This window comes from Serinus canaria, chromosome 14 (genome assembly GCF_022539315.1).
Source record: "Serinus canaria isolate serCan28SL12 chromosome 14, serCan2020, whole genome shotgun sequence".
NCBI lineage: Eukaryota > Metazoa > Chordata > Aves > Passeriformes > Fringillidae > Serinus > Serinus canaria.
The window spans coordinates 11814399-11836035 of NC_066328.1; the positions used below are offsets into that span (position 1 = coordinate 11814399).

General features: G+C 44.1%; 1 protein-coding gene across 2 annotated transcripts; it reads right to left on the reverse strand.

Moving 5' to 3' along the window:
• Positions 1-294: 294 nt before the first annotated feature.
• SNX8 (sorting nexin 8) lies at positions 295-19101 on the reverse strand. 2 transcript variants are annotated; one of them, XM_030229596.2, is made up of 12 exons: positions 19007-19089; positions 17926-17999; positions 11194-11384; positions 10644-10761; positions 10245-10366; positions 9805-9885; positions 8705-8865; positions 8174-8306; positions 7018-7086; positions 6140-6289; positions 5606-5755; positions 295-4887 (listed from the first exon to the last, which is right to left on the reverse strand). In XM_030229596.2, exons 2-12 carry the CDS (start codon positions 17957-17959, stop codon positions 4774-4776), a joined length of 1323 nt encoding a protein of 440 aa, XP_030085456.1. In that variant the 5' UTR covers positions 17960-17999; positions 19007-19089; the 3' UTR covers positions 295-4773. The 2 variants fall into 2 exon arrangements, with proteins under 2 accessions (XP_030085456.1, XP_030085455.1); XM_030229595.2 differs by lacking the exon at positions 17926-17999 and having other exon boundaries at positions 19007-19101.
• Positions 19102-21637: the final 2536 nt, after the last annotated feature.

Below are 21637 nucleotides of genomic sequence, written 5' to 3' on the forward strand. Positions count from 1 at the left end.
TATAATGATGCTGTGAAAGCCTTTTCAAAAGTTCAAACCAGAGATTCGTTCAGGATCCTCCAGCTGAAGGCAATGTGAGGTTATGGGAGTTAAGAAAGCACAAGAGGTAGATGTACAGACCTGTCTCAGCCCAGCTTTCACCATTGCAGCTCCTGCTGTGAAGTCAAACTATTTGAGCATTTCAGGTAAAAATATGCTGAATCAATTCAACTTGCAGCAAGTTCCTGTTGCAAAGTGCCATCCCCTAAGGCTGCAGGCTTTGTCCCAGGGCAGAAGCAGGTGACTGCTCAGCACTGATGTCAGCCCAACCCAGCATGGTGGGCACCAAAAGTTTAATCCAATCATGCCAGAAATAACACATCACATATGTAACTTCTTACACAAGTTGGGTTTTTTTTTCCTTTTTTCAAACACTTTTACAGACATGTAACACTTACAGATAGAATCTTGGAATGTCATGTAGGATCTGTAAACATTTCCAGTCTACCAGCTGTAGTAATAGTTCTTTAATTCCTGCATTTGAATAAAGTGCTTCATACATAAGGCTATTTGAGCAAAGCAAAGATACAGGATATTCCAGGCAGGCAAAATTCACACCCTCTGAACTATGTTTGTTTCTTGTCTCCTTCCAGCAGTACTGAAAAATTTATACCACTTGAAACCATCCTTCATCTGCTTAGCAAGCCACAGCTCAGACTTAGGAGGATGAATTAACACCTTAAAACCTTAGTTTTCCTTTTGTGCTGGACACTTATTAACAGAGGTTTTGATACCCACCTCTGCTTCTGACCTGGCAGTGAGGGTTCCTGGCTGCTCTAACAGAGAGAATGGCTTGGGGCAAATAGAATAAGCACAAAAGGACAAGCAGCTTTTACAGAGTGTAGGACCTTACTGCATGGTAGGAAAGGGCATGACTGGCAGCCAATACCTGTTAAATACCTTGGTTTATTTCCTGATGGAAAGTAAATTGCTGGGTGAGAGACAGCACGTGACAATCACACAGAATTACTTTCTGTTCCTTCAGGAGTTTGGGTAGGAAAAGAACAAGCATGGCTCAAGCTTGGACTTGTGTTATCCCATCTGCAGTCAGGTGAGTCCTTTCAGGAAGGTGCTTTCCCCAACCCTGATTTTTAGCTCATGTCAAAGAGCTGGGATATTGCTGCTCTTTTAGGTAAGTTCTGTCCCCAGTTGGTGATCTTGGTCTTTTAGTGAACAGCACAAACTAAAGAGTGTAAATTAGCCTGTTACAATTCCAGAACTACACCCTTGCATGGTTAAGGAGAGTTAAAAGCACTGGAATGTAGCAAGGCACCGTTGAACATGTTACAACTGAGGAGGATAAACTTGTCAGGAAGATGGAAGGAGAGGGAAAGAAGGATCGAAGATTTAAGGTAGTATAAATAGAGTTTTGAGCCTTTCAACAGGATACTGACAAAAGGCCTGTACATTCCCACTTCACAGCTGGAAATGGAGAAGCCCTCAGGAGTGACAAAACTCAGAGCCCTTTTCAGAGAACAATTTTCAGGCAGCCTTTCAAGGTCTCAGGTGTTTACTACCCTGGTACCTCCAGGACTGCTCTGACAGACACTGCAGGCTTTTCTACCATCACTCCTTTGAACACATCAAAGTTCCCTGACCTCAAGCACACACAGAAAAGCTTCCATTCACAAAAGCACATTAACACTTTGGCACTGCATCTTACAGGAACATCAGATCTCAGACAGGCAGCACACACTCCCCAGTTAGTCTGGCTTGGTTAGTGTTTACTGCAGAAGGCAAGAGCATGGAGGTAACTACAACTGTATTTCCCACATTGGCTAGGACAGACAGACAGCTTGATGGATCCTTGGAGTCCCTGCTGCTTCCCTCTGGATGAAGAAAGCTGTGCTTGATGCTGCCCTCCAAGTCTGACAGATCCATAAACTGAACATAACAAAGACAGTAAGGAAATCCCTCACACATTGAAGTAAACAAACAGTGCTATTTGCACACTGACCAGTCTCCCAGAAGAAAGGTTTGCAAACTAAGGATTGTATGAAATAGTGTCTGCATGTGTTTAGCAATGAGACAGAAGCTTGACAGTCCAGTATGAAAAACTCTGAAAGTGCCAGCAGCTTGATCAGCTTTGAGAATACTGGGCCTCAGCTCTCAAATACCTGGTGAACAGAGTAAAACCAAAACAAGAAAAGCCCACCTCCAAAACTCTCCTCAAAGACACAAGGGCTGAAAATGGAGGAATGGGCTGTTTCTCAAAACAAGGTAATTTCAGTTTCTTTATAGGTCCTATGGTGTGTCTATCATTGTTGCAGTCTCTGCACTAGGACTGTACAATTTGTGCTTTAAGGCAAACAGGAAAGAGGAGTTAGTCTAAAGCCCTAATGTCGTTTTGATGTTTGCTTTTTGGGGGGTTGTTTTTTGATTTTAAGTTCAAAATTGTAATGTTTTCCTAAAAGTGAGAAGTGCAAAGGAAGTTCCATCAGGCTAGTCCTTTGCTTTGCACTCTTAGAGAACACTGCCCAGTCAAACAAGTAACTTATGAGACCCATCACAGATTATCAGATCTTGCCCCAAAACATACAGTATTTTCTCAATTTCACTGTTCACCACATCAGGCAAATAAGTGAGGGAGGATGGATGCTGAGACTAAGCCAGCCATAACCAGCCAGCACCTTCTGATAATGTGAAGAGCATGGAAAAGTCTGGTAACACACTTTCCACTCTTGAACCACAAGCCATCTTTCTAATCAAGACACGGTCAAGCAGAAAAACCTGTTGTACCATGCCTGAGATGATATCTTCTCTGTAACTGGACTGTAGAAACATTTCCCTCCCCTGACAGTTTGCTCCAGCTTGTGAGCAGAATTTCTTCTGCATCACTTAGGAAATCTCCAGGAGAGAATCAAATCTGTCACAGCCATTTGCAGTTCATCTGTCTCACTGGACAAGGCCCATGTGCAGGAGGAAAGTGAGTTAATATTTGAATTGTTGGAAAAAGCTCTTTAATGCAATCTCTGCAAGGTTGGCTACACACTGCTTAAGGCCCAGCACTGAAGGAATTCACCCATAGCAGTGTATTTACTCCATTTTGAGGAGTGTGAGTAATGGTTATTCAGTCTCCTGAAACTGGGCAAATAACTTATCTTGCTACTTATCTAGCTGAGGAAACTAATCCAGATTTTCCACCTGGGCTAGGAAGAGTTTCATGTTGCACTGAAATTTCTAAATTAAAAAAAAAAAAAATCAAATCAAAAAAGCTTTTGTGATTGGAGGATTTAAATATACTTCCTGATAATGGGGAAGTTCCCCAGTGGGAAAATACTGTAATGGTTCTGATTAACAACAAGCACTCATCCTTGTTAATGTGCTTCCTTTTTTACCCATTCGAGGAAAATGCTAAGAAGCCAAGTCACAAATTCCCCTTTGGAAGCTATTTTGGCCCCAGAGAAGTCAGGTTCAGGAATCCTGTTCACACAAGAGTTTTGCTGCAGACGTTTGCAGTTTGATTATCAGTTTTTCTGGAGGATGTGCACCATTTCCCCTGAGGTAACACAACATTAACTCACTCCAAGGCAAAGCCACTGGAGATGCAAAGTGGGGAATGTTTAGTCCCTTTATCACAACCACAAACCGTTCTGAAAATCCCATTACCAAGGGCTGTGGTGTTTTTAGAGATGAGAACTTTTACTTAATCATCTACTCTCCTTCACAAACAAACATACTGCAATGCTACCCACAGCCAGGAAGAATGACAGTAACATCCTGATAATACTGAATTTTTGCTAATGAACTTTATCAGCACTGTGTTCCAGTCTGCTGGTGCAGCAGGATGCTTCTGATATTACACCAAAGAAAACACCAGCCTTTGGGTCAGCAGCTCTCCAACAGATCTGAGCAGCTACTCACCAGATGGAGGTCAGAACCTCCAGAAGAAATAAACAAGCTACCTTGTAGCTGTTCCACTCCTGTAGTACAAGTGGTTTACAATTAAGGAATGTTTTAGTCAATTATTTTCTCATTTATGCCAGGCAAACTCCTCTGAGTTCCTGAACCCAGCTGTCTTTGGCCCCAAACTGAAAAATATGAGCAAGTCCCCAGAATGCCCTTCAACCTTGAAGGGAAACACACTGACAACACAGTCCATCCAGCACCATCAAGAAAATCCCTGTCCCAGAGCAGCACTGACCCCTGCCCAGCTGGGTTACAAAATCCAACCATTTCATTCATTTTGTGCTAAGGTCTAGCAGTAAGAAATCAAATCCAGACACCTACAACGGGATGGGGGATGGCTTCCTGCTTTCCTTATGCACACACGTCCCTAACACAGGCCCTCCAAGGCATAAAAAGCAATTTATCTCCACTACAAGCATGTGCTTCAGCTATCCTGTTCATCTCAGCACTTCAGAGACGTGCAGAGATGTGTCAGCACAGCTGCAGATAAACACGATTGGAGGGCTGTTAGTACAAGATGCAGAGGGCTCAGCAACAACAAACACTGCAGCACTCGCTGTGCCAGGCCCTGTCCCGACCCCATGAGGAGTGTCTGCAGGATCATCAACATCAGCTCTGCCCCAGGGCATTGCAAAATTACAAAATTGTCTCTATATCCATATGTTCTGCCCCACATCCAGTCTGTCTAAATCAGAGAGCAGCTCAAAGCAGCAATATTAAAAAAAAAAATAAAAATAAAAATAGCTATTTGGAGGATTCATTGGAGGTAGAGGTCCCACCCCTTCGTTGATTGCCCTTCTTGCTCCGTGTGGGATGCTTGGAACATTAATTGGAAAAGAAGTTTCCCTCTGGAGGTGACAGCGGTGGAGTTGGCATACTGCTGGATCCCACAAAAAGGCAGCTCAACTTCGGCTTCAATTCATTCCAGACTTTACTCATCTGTGAGTGGAGAAGGAGAGAAAGCAGACATGAGCACACAGCAGGTAACAATCTCACCACACAGAATTTTAGCAGCAGTCTTGGACATACAGAAGCACAACACAAATTTGCTGAAGTATTTTCAGGAAGTTCAGTGGACCCAGAATGTTCCTGTCAAACCAGTGCAGCTCCATGAACTTTTCCTGGGCCTGTATGGAAGGGAGATTTCCCTTCATCAAATGCCTTCTCTGAAAGGATTGAAGGGAACTGAAGGAGAAAGACTTTTCTAACGTAACCAAAGCAAGAAAGTCTGTATATGGGAAATATTAAAGGGTTTAACAAAAAGGAGTTTCTAAGTTTTAGAGCAAAACCTGGAAAGTTTTCTTGTCATACAGTATGTTGTGTAGCTCAACAAAAAAACCAGATTAATCTAGCAAACATACATTACAGAGTAGAGATTGAATGGCTGGGTCTTTTTCAACTACTCACAAGGTAGGGCCAGCTACAGATGAGAGAAGAAAAGAAGAAAAAAAACTTGCTGCAAGAAGAAACCATCTTTTAGAGGGGTTAGAGGCCAACCCTGATCCTCACCCCAAACTGGAAAAACCTCAGGTAACTTCCTAAGATATGAGAGAGTCCAACTGCACAAATGATTAGAGGATGAAGGCCAATAGGTGAAAACAAATCCATTCAAGTTCTCCTTCATATTTTGAGAAAAAGGACACAGTCTAGAACTCACCTCTTTGTGACCCTGAATCTGGGAGTTGACAAAGGCCCCCAAAATGTGAGATGTGAGAGGCAGGTAGATGTGGATGAGCTGTGTCTCCTGATGCAGGCAGTACAGGGAGAAGTAATTCCGCAGCTCCATGGTTATGATGGCGTTTTCTTGCTGAAGGAAGAGGAACTCAGTGACCAGGAAGAGGGTGGGAGAAAGGAGAAACAGGAGAAAACAGCATTCCTCCCCATACCAGCCATTCAAACACATACCAAAACCCTAAAAAGGCAGTTCCTGGACCCATTTGATACGACAGGAATTGCCCTTTCCATCATTCAGACTGCTGCTTCCCACAGCTCCTGCACATGACGTGCTGCCTGAGAGCCAGTAACAAGTGTTGAGGAAAACCAACACATTTTCCACATGGCACAGTGGGTATCACAGATTTCCCAAAGTACAGGCTACCCCCTTTCAGTCCAAAAACTGTCTGCAAATATGACTGAGTTCCAGAGCAGCACCATTAGAGCCCAGTCCCACCCTTTGCTCTGCCTGCCCTACCTCCACAATCCGAGACTCCAGTTGCTCCACCGATTCTGGCTCTTTGTTCTGCACAGTGGCACTCATCATCTGCCTCTTCATCATGCTGTACTTGTGCAAGGCTCGCTGGTGCTTGTGCAATACCCCCTTCTCGTGCCTTTCACACAGGTCCTTTATGGGAAGAGAAAACAGCAGTGGTGCCAAGAGTCAGCAAACACACAGCCAAGTACATCAGGAACACACACTTGTGGTCACACTTTGGGTCATTTCTACGCTGCAGATTTTTGCTCCTTTGTTTTCAAGAGGATCAAAAATGCCAATTGCTAAGAATTTAAGAAACAAAACTGCTTGACCCCAGACCAGTGAGCTTAAGAGGCAACCTGGAGCATCACTTCTGCCAACATTTTGGATCTTATCAGGCCTCTTATCTTTTCTGACCTTCTCAGTATTAAGTGCTGGCTCAAGTCCTTCAAATTCAGTCCTGGCCTGGGAATGTCAGGAGAGGCTGCCACATCCAGAAGATTACTATTAAAAAGTCCTTTCATTCATAACTGAACTCATGTCTCCATGAGCAAATCAGTAGCAGTCTAGTTCACAGCTTTGACTCAAAAGCAGCCAAATCTAAAACCAAAAAGTTAGCTGATCCATACAGTTTAACCAGTCATGTTTTTAAATTCCTTGCAGAGTTTGCTCTTTGGCAAGTTCTCATCATCAGATGAGCTATCAGGAAGGCTACAGAGCTCCTTGTGGCCAACAGCCACTCCCCTCCCTCTGCCAGATGCCCAGTTTGCCTCTGAACTGGCCTCACAGACAGTTTTCCATCCAGTTGGCGTTACACCCTCTAAAGAGCACAAACTTGCTCTAAACAACTTTCTTGTTGGCAGAACAGCAGAGCTCACTTTATAGGACTGGAGTAAATCCAGGAAAAGGTTCAACTTCTCCACCACATCATTCTCTTCCTGTTTACCCTAGAAAACAAGGAAAAAGTACATTTTACGTAAGCCTGGCATCACAGCCCTTCACCCCCCCACACCACGCAGGCTCTCACTGCTCTCTCCAGGGCACATCAGCGCTTACACAACTGCATCAAAAATCTCTCCAATGGCACTGGAGTGTTTAGTCTTCAGTGTGCAGAACAAAGACCTGACTGAGGCAGGAACAGCTTTTCCAACTGACTGATCATTAGAACAAGAGGAGTTGGTTTCACAGGCCTGCGTTTCAGTCCTTTCAGCACACTCTGCCCGGAATTCCTTGCTCTTGCAGATTCCTCCAATCTTTCATCTTCCCTTCCTACAAGATAGCTAATCCATTAAAACTCTGAATACCTGCATGTTCCCCATAATAGTTCATGCATCAGAAGGAAGAGATGAGACACCAAGACAAATTTCACTGCCAATTTTTTTATTTTATAGAATACTCTTTTCTTCCTGTATCAAAAGAGCTCTCTGGAGCATAAACTCCAAAGAAAGAGACCTGGCCTGACTGATCTACAAAAGCACACTGACTGTTTTAACACAATGAGATGAAGAGCACTGAAGACAAAACTATTACTTTTCCTTCCCAGACTGTCGTGTTCTCACATCATTCTGACAGCCATTACCACACTGTACACTGAGACTGGAATGTGATGCTTCTGTCTGAATGATTCTCATGTAATGTTTAAGTACATGAAGGTGAAAATTTGATTCAGAACTAAGTTATTCTGGGTTCTCTGCAGCAGATTAATAAAATGGAACACGGCACTTTTGGACAGCTCACCCTAATAGTGAGCTTAATGTGTGCAGTAACCATTTAAAATTAAGAGAGAAAGCAGGTTTTTTTCTTCCTTTCCCTTGCCTGTTACATTTTTTCCCATTTAGACACAGTCCAGATATCTCACACAAGCTTGAACAAGCAGGCTATTAGTTGAGGATGTGAGCTTGGACTGCAATCTCCCTCTTAACTCTTGAAGGGCTTATGTCCACAGAGTTCATGATTCAAGATAAAATTTAGGGCAGCAGTGTACATCATTCATGTTACAAAAAGGAAAAAAAAAGTCAAAAGCAAAGGACTCACCTGCTGCACAGCCTTATCTGCCAGAAGTGCAAATTCAACAGACAGACCCTTCAAGGCTTGTTTCAGAGTCCCCCAGGTGTTGTTATTCAAAGCAGCCCAGGAAGGAAGTGGAGTAGTGTCTGAGCCCAAAGCACTGGAAGGAGGAAAGCAATGGTCACATCTAGGAGACAAATTCCACTGAGCAGATAAAGTTATTTGCAGAGAACTGTTTCAAGTCTGTCTAAATAACCCACAGTGCTGAGCTACTACTGTCCTATCTCAAATGCAGAGTTAACTGTGTACATACTGGGAGAGAGACAATAACTCAAGTACCTGAATGTGAAGGTGTTTGTTTTCTTTCCTCACACTCCAAGGAATGCAGCTTTAGTGAAAAATGTGTATTTCCTTCTTTTATAGAAGGAAAATTGATTATGTCCTACAGCACGCACTGAACCACCCATTTTTACCAGATCATTTGCAGGTAAACTTTACAAGAATTTTGAGTTCTAAACCAATAGTAGAAATCAGCAAATCCTGTTCCTCCAAACCCACCTGAGCTCCTTCCCAAATATGAGGAGGTCGGAGGCGTTATCGATGGCTCGGGAAGCGATTCTCTCCGCACGGTCCCGGAGCTTATAAAAGCTGTTATAAATATTTCTGATCAGCTCCCTGCTGGCAGCAAACTGGGCCTGAATGTCAGCTGGGAGGAAGTCCTGAAGGAGTACAGAGGGATTACTGGTGGATAAACCAGAGGCAACACCACAGTCTGCAGTGGGACAGGCTTCCCTCCTGTGCTCACTCTCTCCCACTGTGCTCTAACAACTCTGCAGAGATCACTTTGCCATTTAGGTGTCCAAGTCACACGTCACACAAACAGCCCTGATTTTCAGAGGCAGAAAGGGATTCAAATACCCAGCACAGACAGAGTTGGCAAAATCTGCAATTCTTCTATGTAGTTAAAAGAAGGTTCATGAGGTTTCAAACTCACAAGTTCTGGTCTGATCCTACTGGTAACTCCCAGCCCAGTAAAGTCAAGCACGAACTGAAAGTTCAGCTTTTTTTTGACCAGTTTATCACTGGTAAAAGCCTGAATTAAGCTCCAGTTGCAAAACCTTCTGCAAGCACTGCAGGAACCTGAACAACAACTTGCTTTGAAATTGCTCAATGAACACAGTGGATGTGTACTTAAAACTTGCCATAGCACTAATCACTGGGATAAACAGATATATGAAGAATTTATAGCTAGCTTTTCCATAAGAGTCCAAATTGCTCTCCCACAGGGAGAGAACAAGACAGAATGAGGGCATGAGCATAAGGGAAAGACATCAATCTAGACATTACCTTTTAAATTGTGCAATTTGTGCATTTGTTTGTTATGCAAGTACAAGTAATTACAGAGAAACGTGTTCTGAGCAGGATTCATTGTTTAATCTATATCATATTCATGAGCCAGAATTTAGCTAGAAATATCAAGCCCTTAAGAGTTAAAAGTTTATTTGATCTTTTCAATAAAATTACAAGTCCTTTAAACTCTGGAAACAAATGTCTCCTACTTAAGGTGTCCGTCACTGCACAAATGCCATAACTGAAGCACCAGGAGAAGAAAGCCATTTAAACCAGAATGATATGTTGCAAGAAATTCATATACGTACCTTGGCCTGGGTAGCTAATCTGCAAGTCACAAATTCATCTCCTACTCCCTGGACCAATTCCCTTAGCTTATTCTGTACATCCTGGAGAAAATATAGAATCAAATGAGCATGAAAACACACAGGCAGTTCATGCAGGTCTCAGATATATTGCAGCAGCAAGGCACAACTCAGCAGATACAGCTTTACCCGGGTTAGATTTAATTTAAGGAAAAGCATAATCTCTGCTCCCCTAAGAACAGTTATAATTTTCAAAGTACTACACTCCTGGCACTGAGTGAAATTACCTTCCACTTTCCACTGTGGAAACACCTACTGAGAGAAAATTCTCCTCCTCCCAGGGAGCAAATCCATGTAGGTTAACAGCAATCCTGAACGCTGTGCCCAGCGAGGCAGTTACAGCAAGACTTGCAAACTCAGGACTATTGCTAACAAACACTCACTGAGCCACTGAAGGACAGGAAGAGTTTCAAGAGCACATCTTCTGAGAAGGGGGGGTGTCGAGCCACCAGGTTTATAAATCGCTTCAGCGCTCTCCTCCTCGATTCTATGAACTCACGATCAGCTGCAAGAAGAAACATGAGATTTCAGTTAATGTCCCTCACATGACATCTCAGAAAGAAAAAAGAAAGCACTGCAGCAAAAACCAAAGAATGGATCCCTACAGTCTGTCAGCTCCCAAAACCAGACCTTTCAGAATGACCACCTGAACAAATATTCTCAAAGTTGTCTGAGGCAAGCAGAAGCCAAGACTTTCAATCTCTAAACACTTCTTTTCAACAGCATCACACTTGCAGCATGAAGCAAGCCCCCTGCAGCCCAAAAAGCAGATGCAGGCTTACCTCCCAGCACCCTCTTTGGGGGCAGTGCAGGCACCATGCGGTACGGGAACTTCTGCAGCAGCATCTCGTGGAACACCACAAAGTCATTGTATCGTCTGTACACCGAGCACTTGAATCGCTGCAATTAACCAGGGGGGATAAATCAATGCACAGCTTACACAGCAGCACCTCCACGAATTTTTTTTTTTTTTTGCACTGTAAATACAGTTTCTTCACTAGCTCAAATCAGTTTGAAATATCCAGCTACCTACGCCAGTTTGTTACAAAACCGTTCTGTTTCCGTTGTCATACACCTGCTCTGGTACAGAGCTCAGGTCTTCAAGCAAGTGAACTTGCAGACCATCCTTCACAGCTCAGTTAGATGGTCCATGCTGCAGAGGCCCAGGTCAGGAAGGCCCAGTGCTGCTGCATTAAAAATCAGCCCACACAACTGGTCTACTTAAAACCAGCATCACCCAGCACATCTAAATCACTCAGCACTTTGCCAGCAGAAACTGCACAGACATTTTTAGGATACATTCTCAGCAAGCCCAAAGCTTGCTCACATTACCTTGCTGGAAACCTCATATTCCACATGTTTCAGAAAAAGGCCCTTCTTCTCAGGTATAAGCTCCACCTGCACACTATCCTTGCTCAATAGCTCTTGTAGGGTGTGGGAAAGCAGCAGTGGATTTCCCTGGGGCGTCTGCATTAGAAACTGTTCCACTTCCCTTGGTTCATTTACTGGAGGCTTTGCCAAATCTAGAAGACAAAAAGGGAAAAAAACAGTAGACCTGATAAGATATAGTAAAAGAAGTAGCCTTAAAATATTCTGTTCCTTTGCTTGGTGCTGCCAGAGTGGTGCAACACCACCAGAAGCCCAGCCAGGCCACACCCCTGGGAGGTTATGCTGCTTCTCACACGTTCACATCACTGGTACCTCCCTGCTCACAACACCCAGGAGCACCACCAATTATATCGAGTCAGAGAGACATCTCCACTAAGCAAAGAATCACAGGCCAAATTTGTTCTGTGAATCAGCTAAGAGGCCTGCATTTCCTGTCTGTCCAGCTCCCACCACAGCAGGATCTGCCAAAATGAACAAAACCCTTGCTCAGCACTTTTGGATCCTGCCTAGAACAACTCATGGAAGGAAAGAAAAATGTGTTGTTTTACCACGTTGCAGAAATTTAATCCATTAATTTTGTACATCATTACAAAGGAAGGAGACACTTCATTTGACATAATTTTATTAAACTCTATGACAGTGTGCTACAGAGAGTGTGAATTGCAATAATTTACTATGTCAACATACTTAAGTTCCAAAGCAGAGGGAAAAGGTTCCTAATAAGGGCTCCCAACCCAATAATTCCTCAATCACAGCAAACTTAGGCAAAATATTTCCAACTTACCTATTCTCTTCCATTGCTTGTAGCTAGAAAACAAACAGCTTTTGACAGCAAATTTGACCATAACTGGGCAGCTTTGGACAGTAACTGACTCTCAAATGCAGAAGTGAAAAAAGATGGGTCTTAAGAATGTGGCCCCAGAGGACAAATGACATCAAAGAAGGGGCAAAGCTGATGACTCAGTGTTCTCTTATCAAGTGCCCGACTGCAGCCTGTTATCTCACCCTGACTTCATAACTGCATCTATTATGTGACTGTAAACTAAGATTACATTGTTTTTCAAAGCCATCCTTTCTTTCCTACCCATTCCACACACAGGAAATAGTGTGAAAAATGAGGGTACAACCCTGGGCTCTGTTCACCCCGTACCTGAGTTCTGCTCTCCAGTCTGGAGCAGCTGGGTTGCTTCCTCTCTGTGAGAGGCATACTGTGAACAAGCTCTTCTATAAAGCAAGTCAATGAAAGGTACCTAGAAAAGCCAGGTGGGATTCATTATCCCTTCCTTGCCATTGTGCAGAAGTTCTGCACTTCTATAATTGCAGAATGTATCTGCAATTTTGAGAACACGGTAAAACTACAGAAGCAAAAAGCATTTCTTTCAGCTTTGATACATAGTTCAAAAAGTTGTTAACTGGGTAACAGATTAACTCAAGGAAGATAAGTCATAGCCTTAACTTGAAAGCCCTGACCTCCTCCTGATAAGGATTTCCCACCTGCTCCTTCATGTGCCCTAGGCCCTGATAAACAGAGAAAACAAGCAATCTTTAATTCTTCAGATTTATGACTTCATAACAGACACTTTGCTATTTGTTCCATAAAATGATTTAATGAAACCAAACCAAATCCAGGACAAATGACCTTATCCCACAAGCCTCATCAGGCTTCAGATTCCTGCTAATGTGACTCAGAGAAGCAAGTCTTAACACCTCTGCTTTAATAGACATATCAGCTGCTAACCCCACCTATGTGGCAGCTCCTAAAGATTTCCAGCTACCTGACAGAAATTTGCAGTAAAATAATACAAGCTAATTCAGTGTTGACATGGGATATTGCTGGATGAAGTGCTAACATCTGTAGAGCACAAGGCATCCTGGATTTCCAGAGCAGCAGTTCTCTGGGTGCCCACCCTGGTAATTCTTGGGTTTAACTGCTCAAGACACACCAGTGAAATGCAACACAGCACAGCAGGTGTTGTTACTCTTCCAGTGCACACACACCCCTCCCTCCAGAGAATTCCAGAGCCTTCTGTGATGCTCAGCCACTCCCCCAAAGGGGGCCACTCAAAATGCACCCCAACTAATTCCCCAAGCAGTGCCAATCTATACCAACACAACATCTCCTCCTGCCTATTGAGGCACTGTCTCTGCTTCCCATCTTTCTGCTGGACAACCAACAGCACAAACCAGTCCCTGAACTGGGCTCAGCATTGTCTGGTTAACTCCTGAAACCCCAGAGGCAAGAGACAGGTATGAGGAGAAAATATGTACGGGGTGAACCATGAAACCCTCACTGTTTCATCTTTAAGTCCCAGAACCAAACTGATGCTGAGGACTCTGAAGCTCCTTACAGGTCTGAACCCATGACCCAGCAGACATCCACAGAGTGATGCCCCACCAGGCAAGACTCCACAGTCCTTTGTCAATTCAGCCATGTTGCCCTTTTCTTGGTAATTTCTCCCCAGTTTTTATCAAATTATTCTCTAAATTTGCTTTTAAAAAATAGCCTACAGGACATGCCTTCTCTATATCAGCAGTTCACACTCTTGGCTCTCCCTGAAATATTCTGTAGCTTCTTTACATCTCAACCTTGTCTAAATGTGTGAAATCATACAAACCAGACAACCATGCAAACAAGTTTGAATAATTACTGTTTAATTAATAACCTCAGCATGTCTGGTATCAACAAGACAGAGTGAATCTACACCCACAAACACAGGTCTGAGAACACAGTAAAATGACTTGGGAACAGCTGTTAACCTGCTTTAGGAAATGCTTATCATGGCATTAACACTAACCCCACAGAGCAATATATACTGGAGCTATTCTTCAGCCCATTTTTCATTCTACTTACTAAAGAGCCTATTTGGGAACAGCCTCAAGAGCCCTGGCCAGGAATGGTGGATAATAGTGGGAACTCATTGGTATGAGCTCCTGTGTTCAGCCAGTAAAAGGATTTACATGCATTGTAACAGAACACTTAACGCTTCCCATCACCCACTCTCTGCTGCAGAACTGCTAATTTTGAAAACATTCCCTTTGGTTTCAGCAGATCGTTATCTAGTAAAGTTTATATAGAGACAGCAGCAAGTGGATACAGAAATGAGGTATGGAATGGTCCCCTGGAACAGTGGGAAGCAGACAAAATAAAAATCAGTGTTTTCCTACAAGCTAGGCTTTTCCTACAGCAGATTCTCAATCTGTTGTCAATAAGGTATCAGGAAGTGGTCTGATACAATTGAAAAGAAGTTGATATAAAGGTTAAAAATAATACATACAAACATACATATGCAAACAAGAAGACAACAAGATGAGGAGAACTAAAAGCTTGAAGAAGCATTCAAAGCATGGCCTAGTTTTTGTTTGGTTGTAAAAGAAAACAGCTATGAAAATAGAAAATACTGCATAATACTTTTTTTTTTTTGTAAGAAGTCACATAGCCTTTGGACTGAGGGGAGTTGAAAAACTTGGCCAGAGAAAAACTGCAATAGAAAATTTCTCTACTTCATGCTTTAGTTAGTGCTCAACATTCATTACTCCACTGATATAACTGGGCAGCAATCTGCCTTCCGTGGAGTTACCAGTTTCCTCCATCCAAATTTCTAAAATCACACATTAATGAAAGCCAGAGCAAAATCCCAAGTACCTGGATAGCTGCACAGAATTTTCACATGTGAGTAAGCACATCCAGCAGAGCAATGCCAGGGCTGGAAGCACAGGTGGTAAATCACAACATTGATCTCCCTTCCCTGCTTAAGCTCTGTCAATCAAATTTGGAGGCCTTATCTCCATTTCACAGATGGCTGATGCTACCAACTCCATATTACACCAGGCAATAATCAGATAAAATTATCAGACATGCTTAAGTAGGTGGTGCCACAGAATTACTTATTGTATTAGTAGCATTTTTACTAGAAAGAGAAAGGAGCCTGTAAGGAAGCAAAACCTTCAGGAAAAGCAGCTCAGATCTCTCCTCCATCATCACAGGCCACAGCTGTGCAGAGCAGAGGGGATCCAGCCCATAGGAAATGCAAGGGAATATGAAAACTGACTGGTTTAGTACACAGATACCTCAGATTTCTCCCTGGAAAAAGTGAGGGCTCCACTAGCAACTCCTGGGCCAGGAATACTAAAGCAGCAAAGTAAATTTCATTCATCAGCATTTCCCTTTCCTTTCTGTCTTCTCATGAGAAGCCCCAGGAATTATGGAAATGCCTCTTCCCCTTATTGTCAAAAACATTCCTCCATAATTCCAGAATCCAGTGTCTACATCAGCCTCTCTGGAAGCTGGTGCAGATTTCAACTACAAATTCAAACAGACTCCCATCCTAGTTCTCGTTTTTTAAAATATTACATAATTTGAAACCCCCTAAAAAAACCCAAACAACATTAGTGCTACCAAAAAAAAAACAAGCAAACCATTTTTCCTCTTAAAAATGGCTTTATGTATTTTTTGAGACAACTGCACACAACTTGTTTGGGTTGTTTGGAACCATGCAATTCTTATTTTAAAAAGAAAAAAGCAAAAGAATCAGTCTAACAAAGCTAAGTGTTGCACAGCTGTGTGTTCAACATGGAAAGCAGGTCTGTATTTCTTACTGGGTAGAAGAAAAGTCATCATATTCACTCTAATGAAGAGTCTCCCTCCTTCTCCTTCCCAACAATTCCCATGTAAATACAAGCTATCCAATGCCAAAACAAGATAAAATAGCACACACTATCATAAAATTAGATGCTGGAAGCAGGCTCAAACATTTTGTTTTTCTCCTTAAAAAAAACCAAAACATCACCACCACAGATGCCAAGTATGTACTCTGCACTAGTTAGTCTGGGTTTTCTGGGGTTTTTTCTTTGGTTAGGTTCTTCTATTTCCCTTTTTTTTTTTTTTTTCTTTTTTGGTGTTGCAGGTAGTCTGGTTTTCGTTTGGGAAGGGTTTTTTGGTGTTTTTTTCCAAGTAAGTTTAAGATAGTTATTCAGCACTTGGTGCTGCTAAAGATGGAACAGAGAAGTTATGCCTCAACTCAAAAATAGATGAGACTATTTAAGCTTTATTTAGTAATATTTAAAAAGCACCTGAATTTCTGCTGTGCCCTGCAGCTGTAGGCCTCTTGCTGCTTCTCAAACTACCACACCAGCAGAAAAAAAACCCCAACACCAACTTGTCACACAGATCTACTGTGTGTAAAGAACTAACCTTAAGCCTCTTGCCCTGTTCTTTTAACTGTGCTGTTAGATCATCAACTGATTCATCTGATTCCCCAGGTCTGGGGATACAAGGGACACATTCCATTCACAAGTCAGCCATGAGCCACAGACCCAGCTGCAGCAAACACAATAAAGTGAGATGCAGCTACTTTGAAGAAATAACAGGATTAGCAGAGAAAAATCCAACGAGGAATGTGCCCTAAGATTACAGGGACAAAAAGTCAAATGCTCACTAGGGCTGGTTCCCAGCGCTCAGTGGATGACTGCTAAGCTATCATTTTTCAAAAGAGGTTGGAAGTGTAAAAATTCACACCCAAAAATTTAACCCAGCAAGCAATAACCCAAACAACTACTCTAGAAAACTTTCACAAGGACATTTTAGCCTGACTACAAAACTGGCAAGTTTCCACAACCAACCGTCCTTATAGAGGTCAAGAATATCCCATGAAAATAAATAGTTTATCATTGTTTTGCTCTCATTTTCCTTACATGTTTCTCACCCTCCTGATTGTGCCTGATGTTAGCACTTAAACATTAAAAATGGCATTGCCACTCCAGACCCTACATCCTCCCAATGGTCTTTTCACACATTTTATAGTTAGAACAAGCTCATTCTTATCCCAAATCCTGTTGAAAACCAATCATTAAAGCTCTCCTCCTTCTGTATCAATTCCACATGTCTGGAACTGGTAAATTTTTCTCCCTCAACCTGCACCAAGCCATAAAACTTAAAAATGTGGGGGAAATCATTGGTCATGTGCAAATTATACTGCCTGTAAGCTGTACAGCCCTCTCACAGGCTGAGCACACAGTTAAAGGTTTACCATCAGAAGAAAAGGAGACACCTCACTCCCTACCCAGCCAACAGCTGGATTACCTCCCTGCAATCATTGCAAAGCAGACTCACATGGAAGTAAAAGCAAAAGGGAAAAAAAAAGTCAATAAAAGCCACTCTGCAGAATTGACTTCCACATGCTGGACATTATCCTTTTTTCTTTTCTCTTCGATTGTATTAAAGTACTTCTACTTTTAGTACTGCTAAATCAAAACCACAGCATTTGTATGTGCCCTCAAAGGGGGGCATCAGTGATACCTATCAGGACTCTCATTACTCTGGATATTCCAATCCTCCCAAAACATTCACTGACAAGCTGCTGGTTTCCAAAAACAATTACATAAGGGTGTGAAACTTCAAAGATCACTGAACCTGCATCACTATGCTAAAAATAAAAACCATTGCTGCATTCACAGCATTATTTTTCTTTAGCCAAAATCATTATATACCTTCTCTCAGTGTTCATCATAAACTCTTTGCCAAAGAAAACCAAGTTTTCTAAAGAAGGCTGAGGAGATCAGAAAGGGACAGAAGCACCATCACCAGAAGTTAATCAGTTCAAGAATACTCTACTTGGAGACAACTGTTTTATCTCTATTAGGCTCCTGAAGCAGATGGTAAATCCATAACAGACATACCTGAGCAAGCTCTCTCTTTGGTACAGTAGGACATTTTTTCCACAAAGGCTGCTGATCAATATGTTACATCAGTCCTGGACAGAAATATTCCAAAATAATTTATTTATAAGCATTATCTGCATCGGGAGCATCACAGGCCTAACAAGAGCAAACTCACAGTGGGTTCTAAATGCAGTCAACCAAACCATTTTTCCACACTTTAAGCTTACCTACTCGTTTTTCTTTCCAAACTGGGCAAAAAAAATTGCATGCACAGAGCAGGTACAAAAGTTCAGCCACTTCAAAGAGAACTTCAGAGAACCCTCTAAAAGTTTCCTTCAGTTTAACTGCTAAAGAAGTCTAACATGTTATTCCCTCAATTCACCCCGGAGCTCCCTCCAGCTCTCATTTCGCAATAAGCGCTGGCAGTATTTGGCTACAAGTTTCTTCATCCCAGACCCAGCTGCACGCTCCTAAAACTCCAGCGCTAGGAGCCGGTGCTTTCTCCGCTGGCTGTGCCGCTGGGCGGCTCGGAGCGGGGGCACAGGGACCGCCCGTACCGCTGCCCCGCTGCGGGAGGGTCCGCGCAGCACCCGGGGTGCCCGGAGCCCCCGAGCGGGCGGGGAGCAGGCACGAAATAAACTCTGTGCAGCACGCAGGGAGCGCTCGGCCGCGTCACTCCCCACGGGAGAACTTCTGGACCGCGCCCCGTGCCCGCGTCCAGCCCCGCAGAAGGGCTGCGGGGAGCTGACCTCCTGCGGCCACCGGGGCGGCCACCGGGCAGGTAACCCCAGCGGCCGCCAGCGCTGCCGCTCTTCCCCCGCGCCTTGGCACGGGGAGGGACCCCCATGGCCCCGAAGGGCAGCGCTGCGGCCCGGCCGTGGGCAGCCACCGGGCGGACCGGGGCCAGCGGGGTCCCGCTGCCCCGGGGAGAAGAAGGGAAGGCGGCGGCGCTTCCCCACAGCTTTTTTGCTTCCCCGCAGGTTTTGGCGGGGAGCGCAGCCCCCGAACGAGCGCGGAGCCGCGTCCGCTCCCGGGCGGGCAGCGCGCGGCGGGCGCGGCTGCACCGAGGGGCGGCCCCGCCACCCGCATCCCCCCGTACCTGCGGCCGTGCCCGCGGGCGGCTCTCCGTCCATCGCGGCCGCGGTCATGTGAGGCCGGGGCGGCCGCCCTCCCCTTCCTCCGCAGCGCCCGCCTGTCAGCGCGGGCGGGGCGGGCGGGCAGAGCCGCCTCCCGCGGGGCCGGGGGCGAGGGGCGCGGGGGGCGCGGTGCCCGCGGCTCGGCGGCTGCGCCCGGGCCCGGCTCCGGCTGCGGCTCCGGGATGGCCGGAGCGTGCGGCGCGCTCGGACAGGCTCCGGCGGGGCAGCGAACCGTCCCCGCCGCTGCCGGGATGGCTGCGAGCGCCTCTGAACCGCTTCGGGATTAGTAACGCATCTCTCAAGTATCTTACAGCGTGTAAGAAGTGATCGGCTCATGGGTTTAATACAGGATTATTCCGAAGTATAAGTGCTTTATTTTTTGAAATTTGAAAAGGATGGTTGTTGTGAACTTCAGGGAGGGTTTCTTGTGCGCTGGGAAAAGTAGGTAACTGGTGAGGCTGTACTTTAGGTTTCCTGTCACACAATCTCAGAATCAATTGGGTTGGAAAAGAATTTGAAATCGATTCCAACCTATGACCGAGCATCACCCTGTCACCCAGACCATGGCACTGAGTGCCACGTCCTCTATATCCTGAAAAATCTCCAGGATCCGTGACTCCCCCACCTCCCTGTACAGCCCATTCCAATGTCTGATCACTCTTTCTGTGAAGAAATCTCTCCTGATGCCCAACCCCAACTTCCCCTGGCACAGCTTGAGACTGTGCCCTCTCATCAGATTAATTACTCCAAGTTAATTTTGGTATATTTTCTTTAACTGAGTTCCTTTTCCCATGGCATTTCTGCTGCCATCTAGGTGATTAATCAAGTTTCCTATGCTCAGTATTTTTTTATATTTTGCATGCATCTGGATTTTTTGGTAAATTTGGTAGAAATGAACACTAAGCTATTCAGAAAAGCACAGAAATACGAACATTTGAAATGCAAATACCCTTTCCAAAACTGCATAAAAACAAGAACTCCATGTATAAACACCTCTCATTTTATTAGTGTTTTTTTCTCCCACTTCCTGTACTTTATTAGTCAGAAATGATATGGTTCACAGTGGTGAAAAAAAGGTGCATGTTTTATACAGTGTACAGTTTTTCCTGAAATGCCATCAGACACAAAAAAACCCATTAGATTTTGGACCTCCACATTGAGATGTTACAATCCATAATAATTCTTTATGTTTTCAACATCCATGGGATTGGACGCATCCCCTAATTAATATTCCTGATATTTTTTAAATCATGGGAAGCTAAATAGTCACCTCCACTATATGCAGAGAGAACTGAAGCAGAAAATGATCAAGTGAGAATTATTTCAGGGGTAACTGTAACCACAATAAAAAGTTTTTGTGCTGCTACAAAGACATGAATGAGTCGGGTGATTCTCCTTCTCCTCCTCCCTCGGTGCTATTTCAGCTCAGTCCCCACGAGCGTGGGTGCAGACCAAAGCTGTGTATAAAATTAAAAAAGCATGGCATTATTTAAGCTGAGAGGCCCTTCAAATCATGTTTGTACAGCAGCCCAGCAGAGTTTTGCATGCTCAGCACTTCTGAACACCGCAGGGTTTTTCGCCTATATAGCATTTTTGGAGAAAATGAATGGAGGAATCAACATGTGCTCATTCAGCTATAGATTTTTGATTGGTCTGTACTTAAGCTAATAGCATAACTATTTATTTGGTATAAATAAGATATTCTCAACTGAAGATTGCTTCGGAGCCTTGAAGAAAAATACTGTGGAAAATAATTCAATTGCAGAAATAATTTTTCAACGGGGCCAGAAAGTGTCTGCTTGACATAAGTTATTGAACATTCTGTATTTGCTGTAACTGCAGCAAAAGCTTCTGGAAAACCTTGAGCATAAAGAAACACTAAAGAAAAAAGAGGACACATGTCAGAGAGTCACAGAATGGTTGGAAGGGACCTTAAAGATCATCTTGTTACAGCCCTGTTCTGTGGGCAGGGACCTTTCACTAGCCCAGGTTGCTCCAAGCCTTGTCCAACCTGGCCTTGGACACCTCCAGGGATGGGGCAGCCACAGCCGCTCTGGGAAATCCATGCCAGGGCCTCCCCACCCTCATAGGGTAGAGGTTTTTTTCCTCATATCTAATCAAAACCTACTCTATTTCAATTTAAAGCCATTCCCTGTTGTAAAAAGTCTCTCTCCATGTTTCTTGCAGGCCCCTTCAGGTATTGAAAGGCCACAGTCAGGTCACCCCGAAACCTTCTCTTCTCCAGGCTGAACAATTCCAATTCTCTCAGCCTTTCCTTCAGGAGAGCTGCTCCATCCCTGTGATCATCTCAGTGGCCTCCTCTGGACCTGTTCCAAGAGGTCCCTGTCCTTGCTGTGCTGGGGCCCCAGAGCTGGGTGCACGACTCCAGCTGGGTCTCACCAGAGCGGAGCAGAGGGGCTGAACCAGCAGGCTCCAGGTGAGAAAAGCAATGCAGAAACAGGTCCCTAGCCCAGGCCCTGCCTCACAGAGTGTCATTCTGGGCACGTCCTGTCAGGATTAGATGAAATTTCATACAAGAATTTGCTTACTCTTTCAGAATTCAGTTTAGGAAACAGAGCTGTCAGCTCCACTAT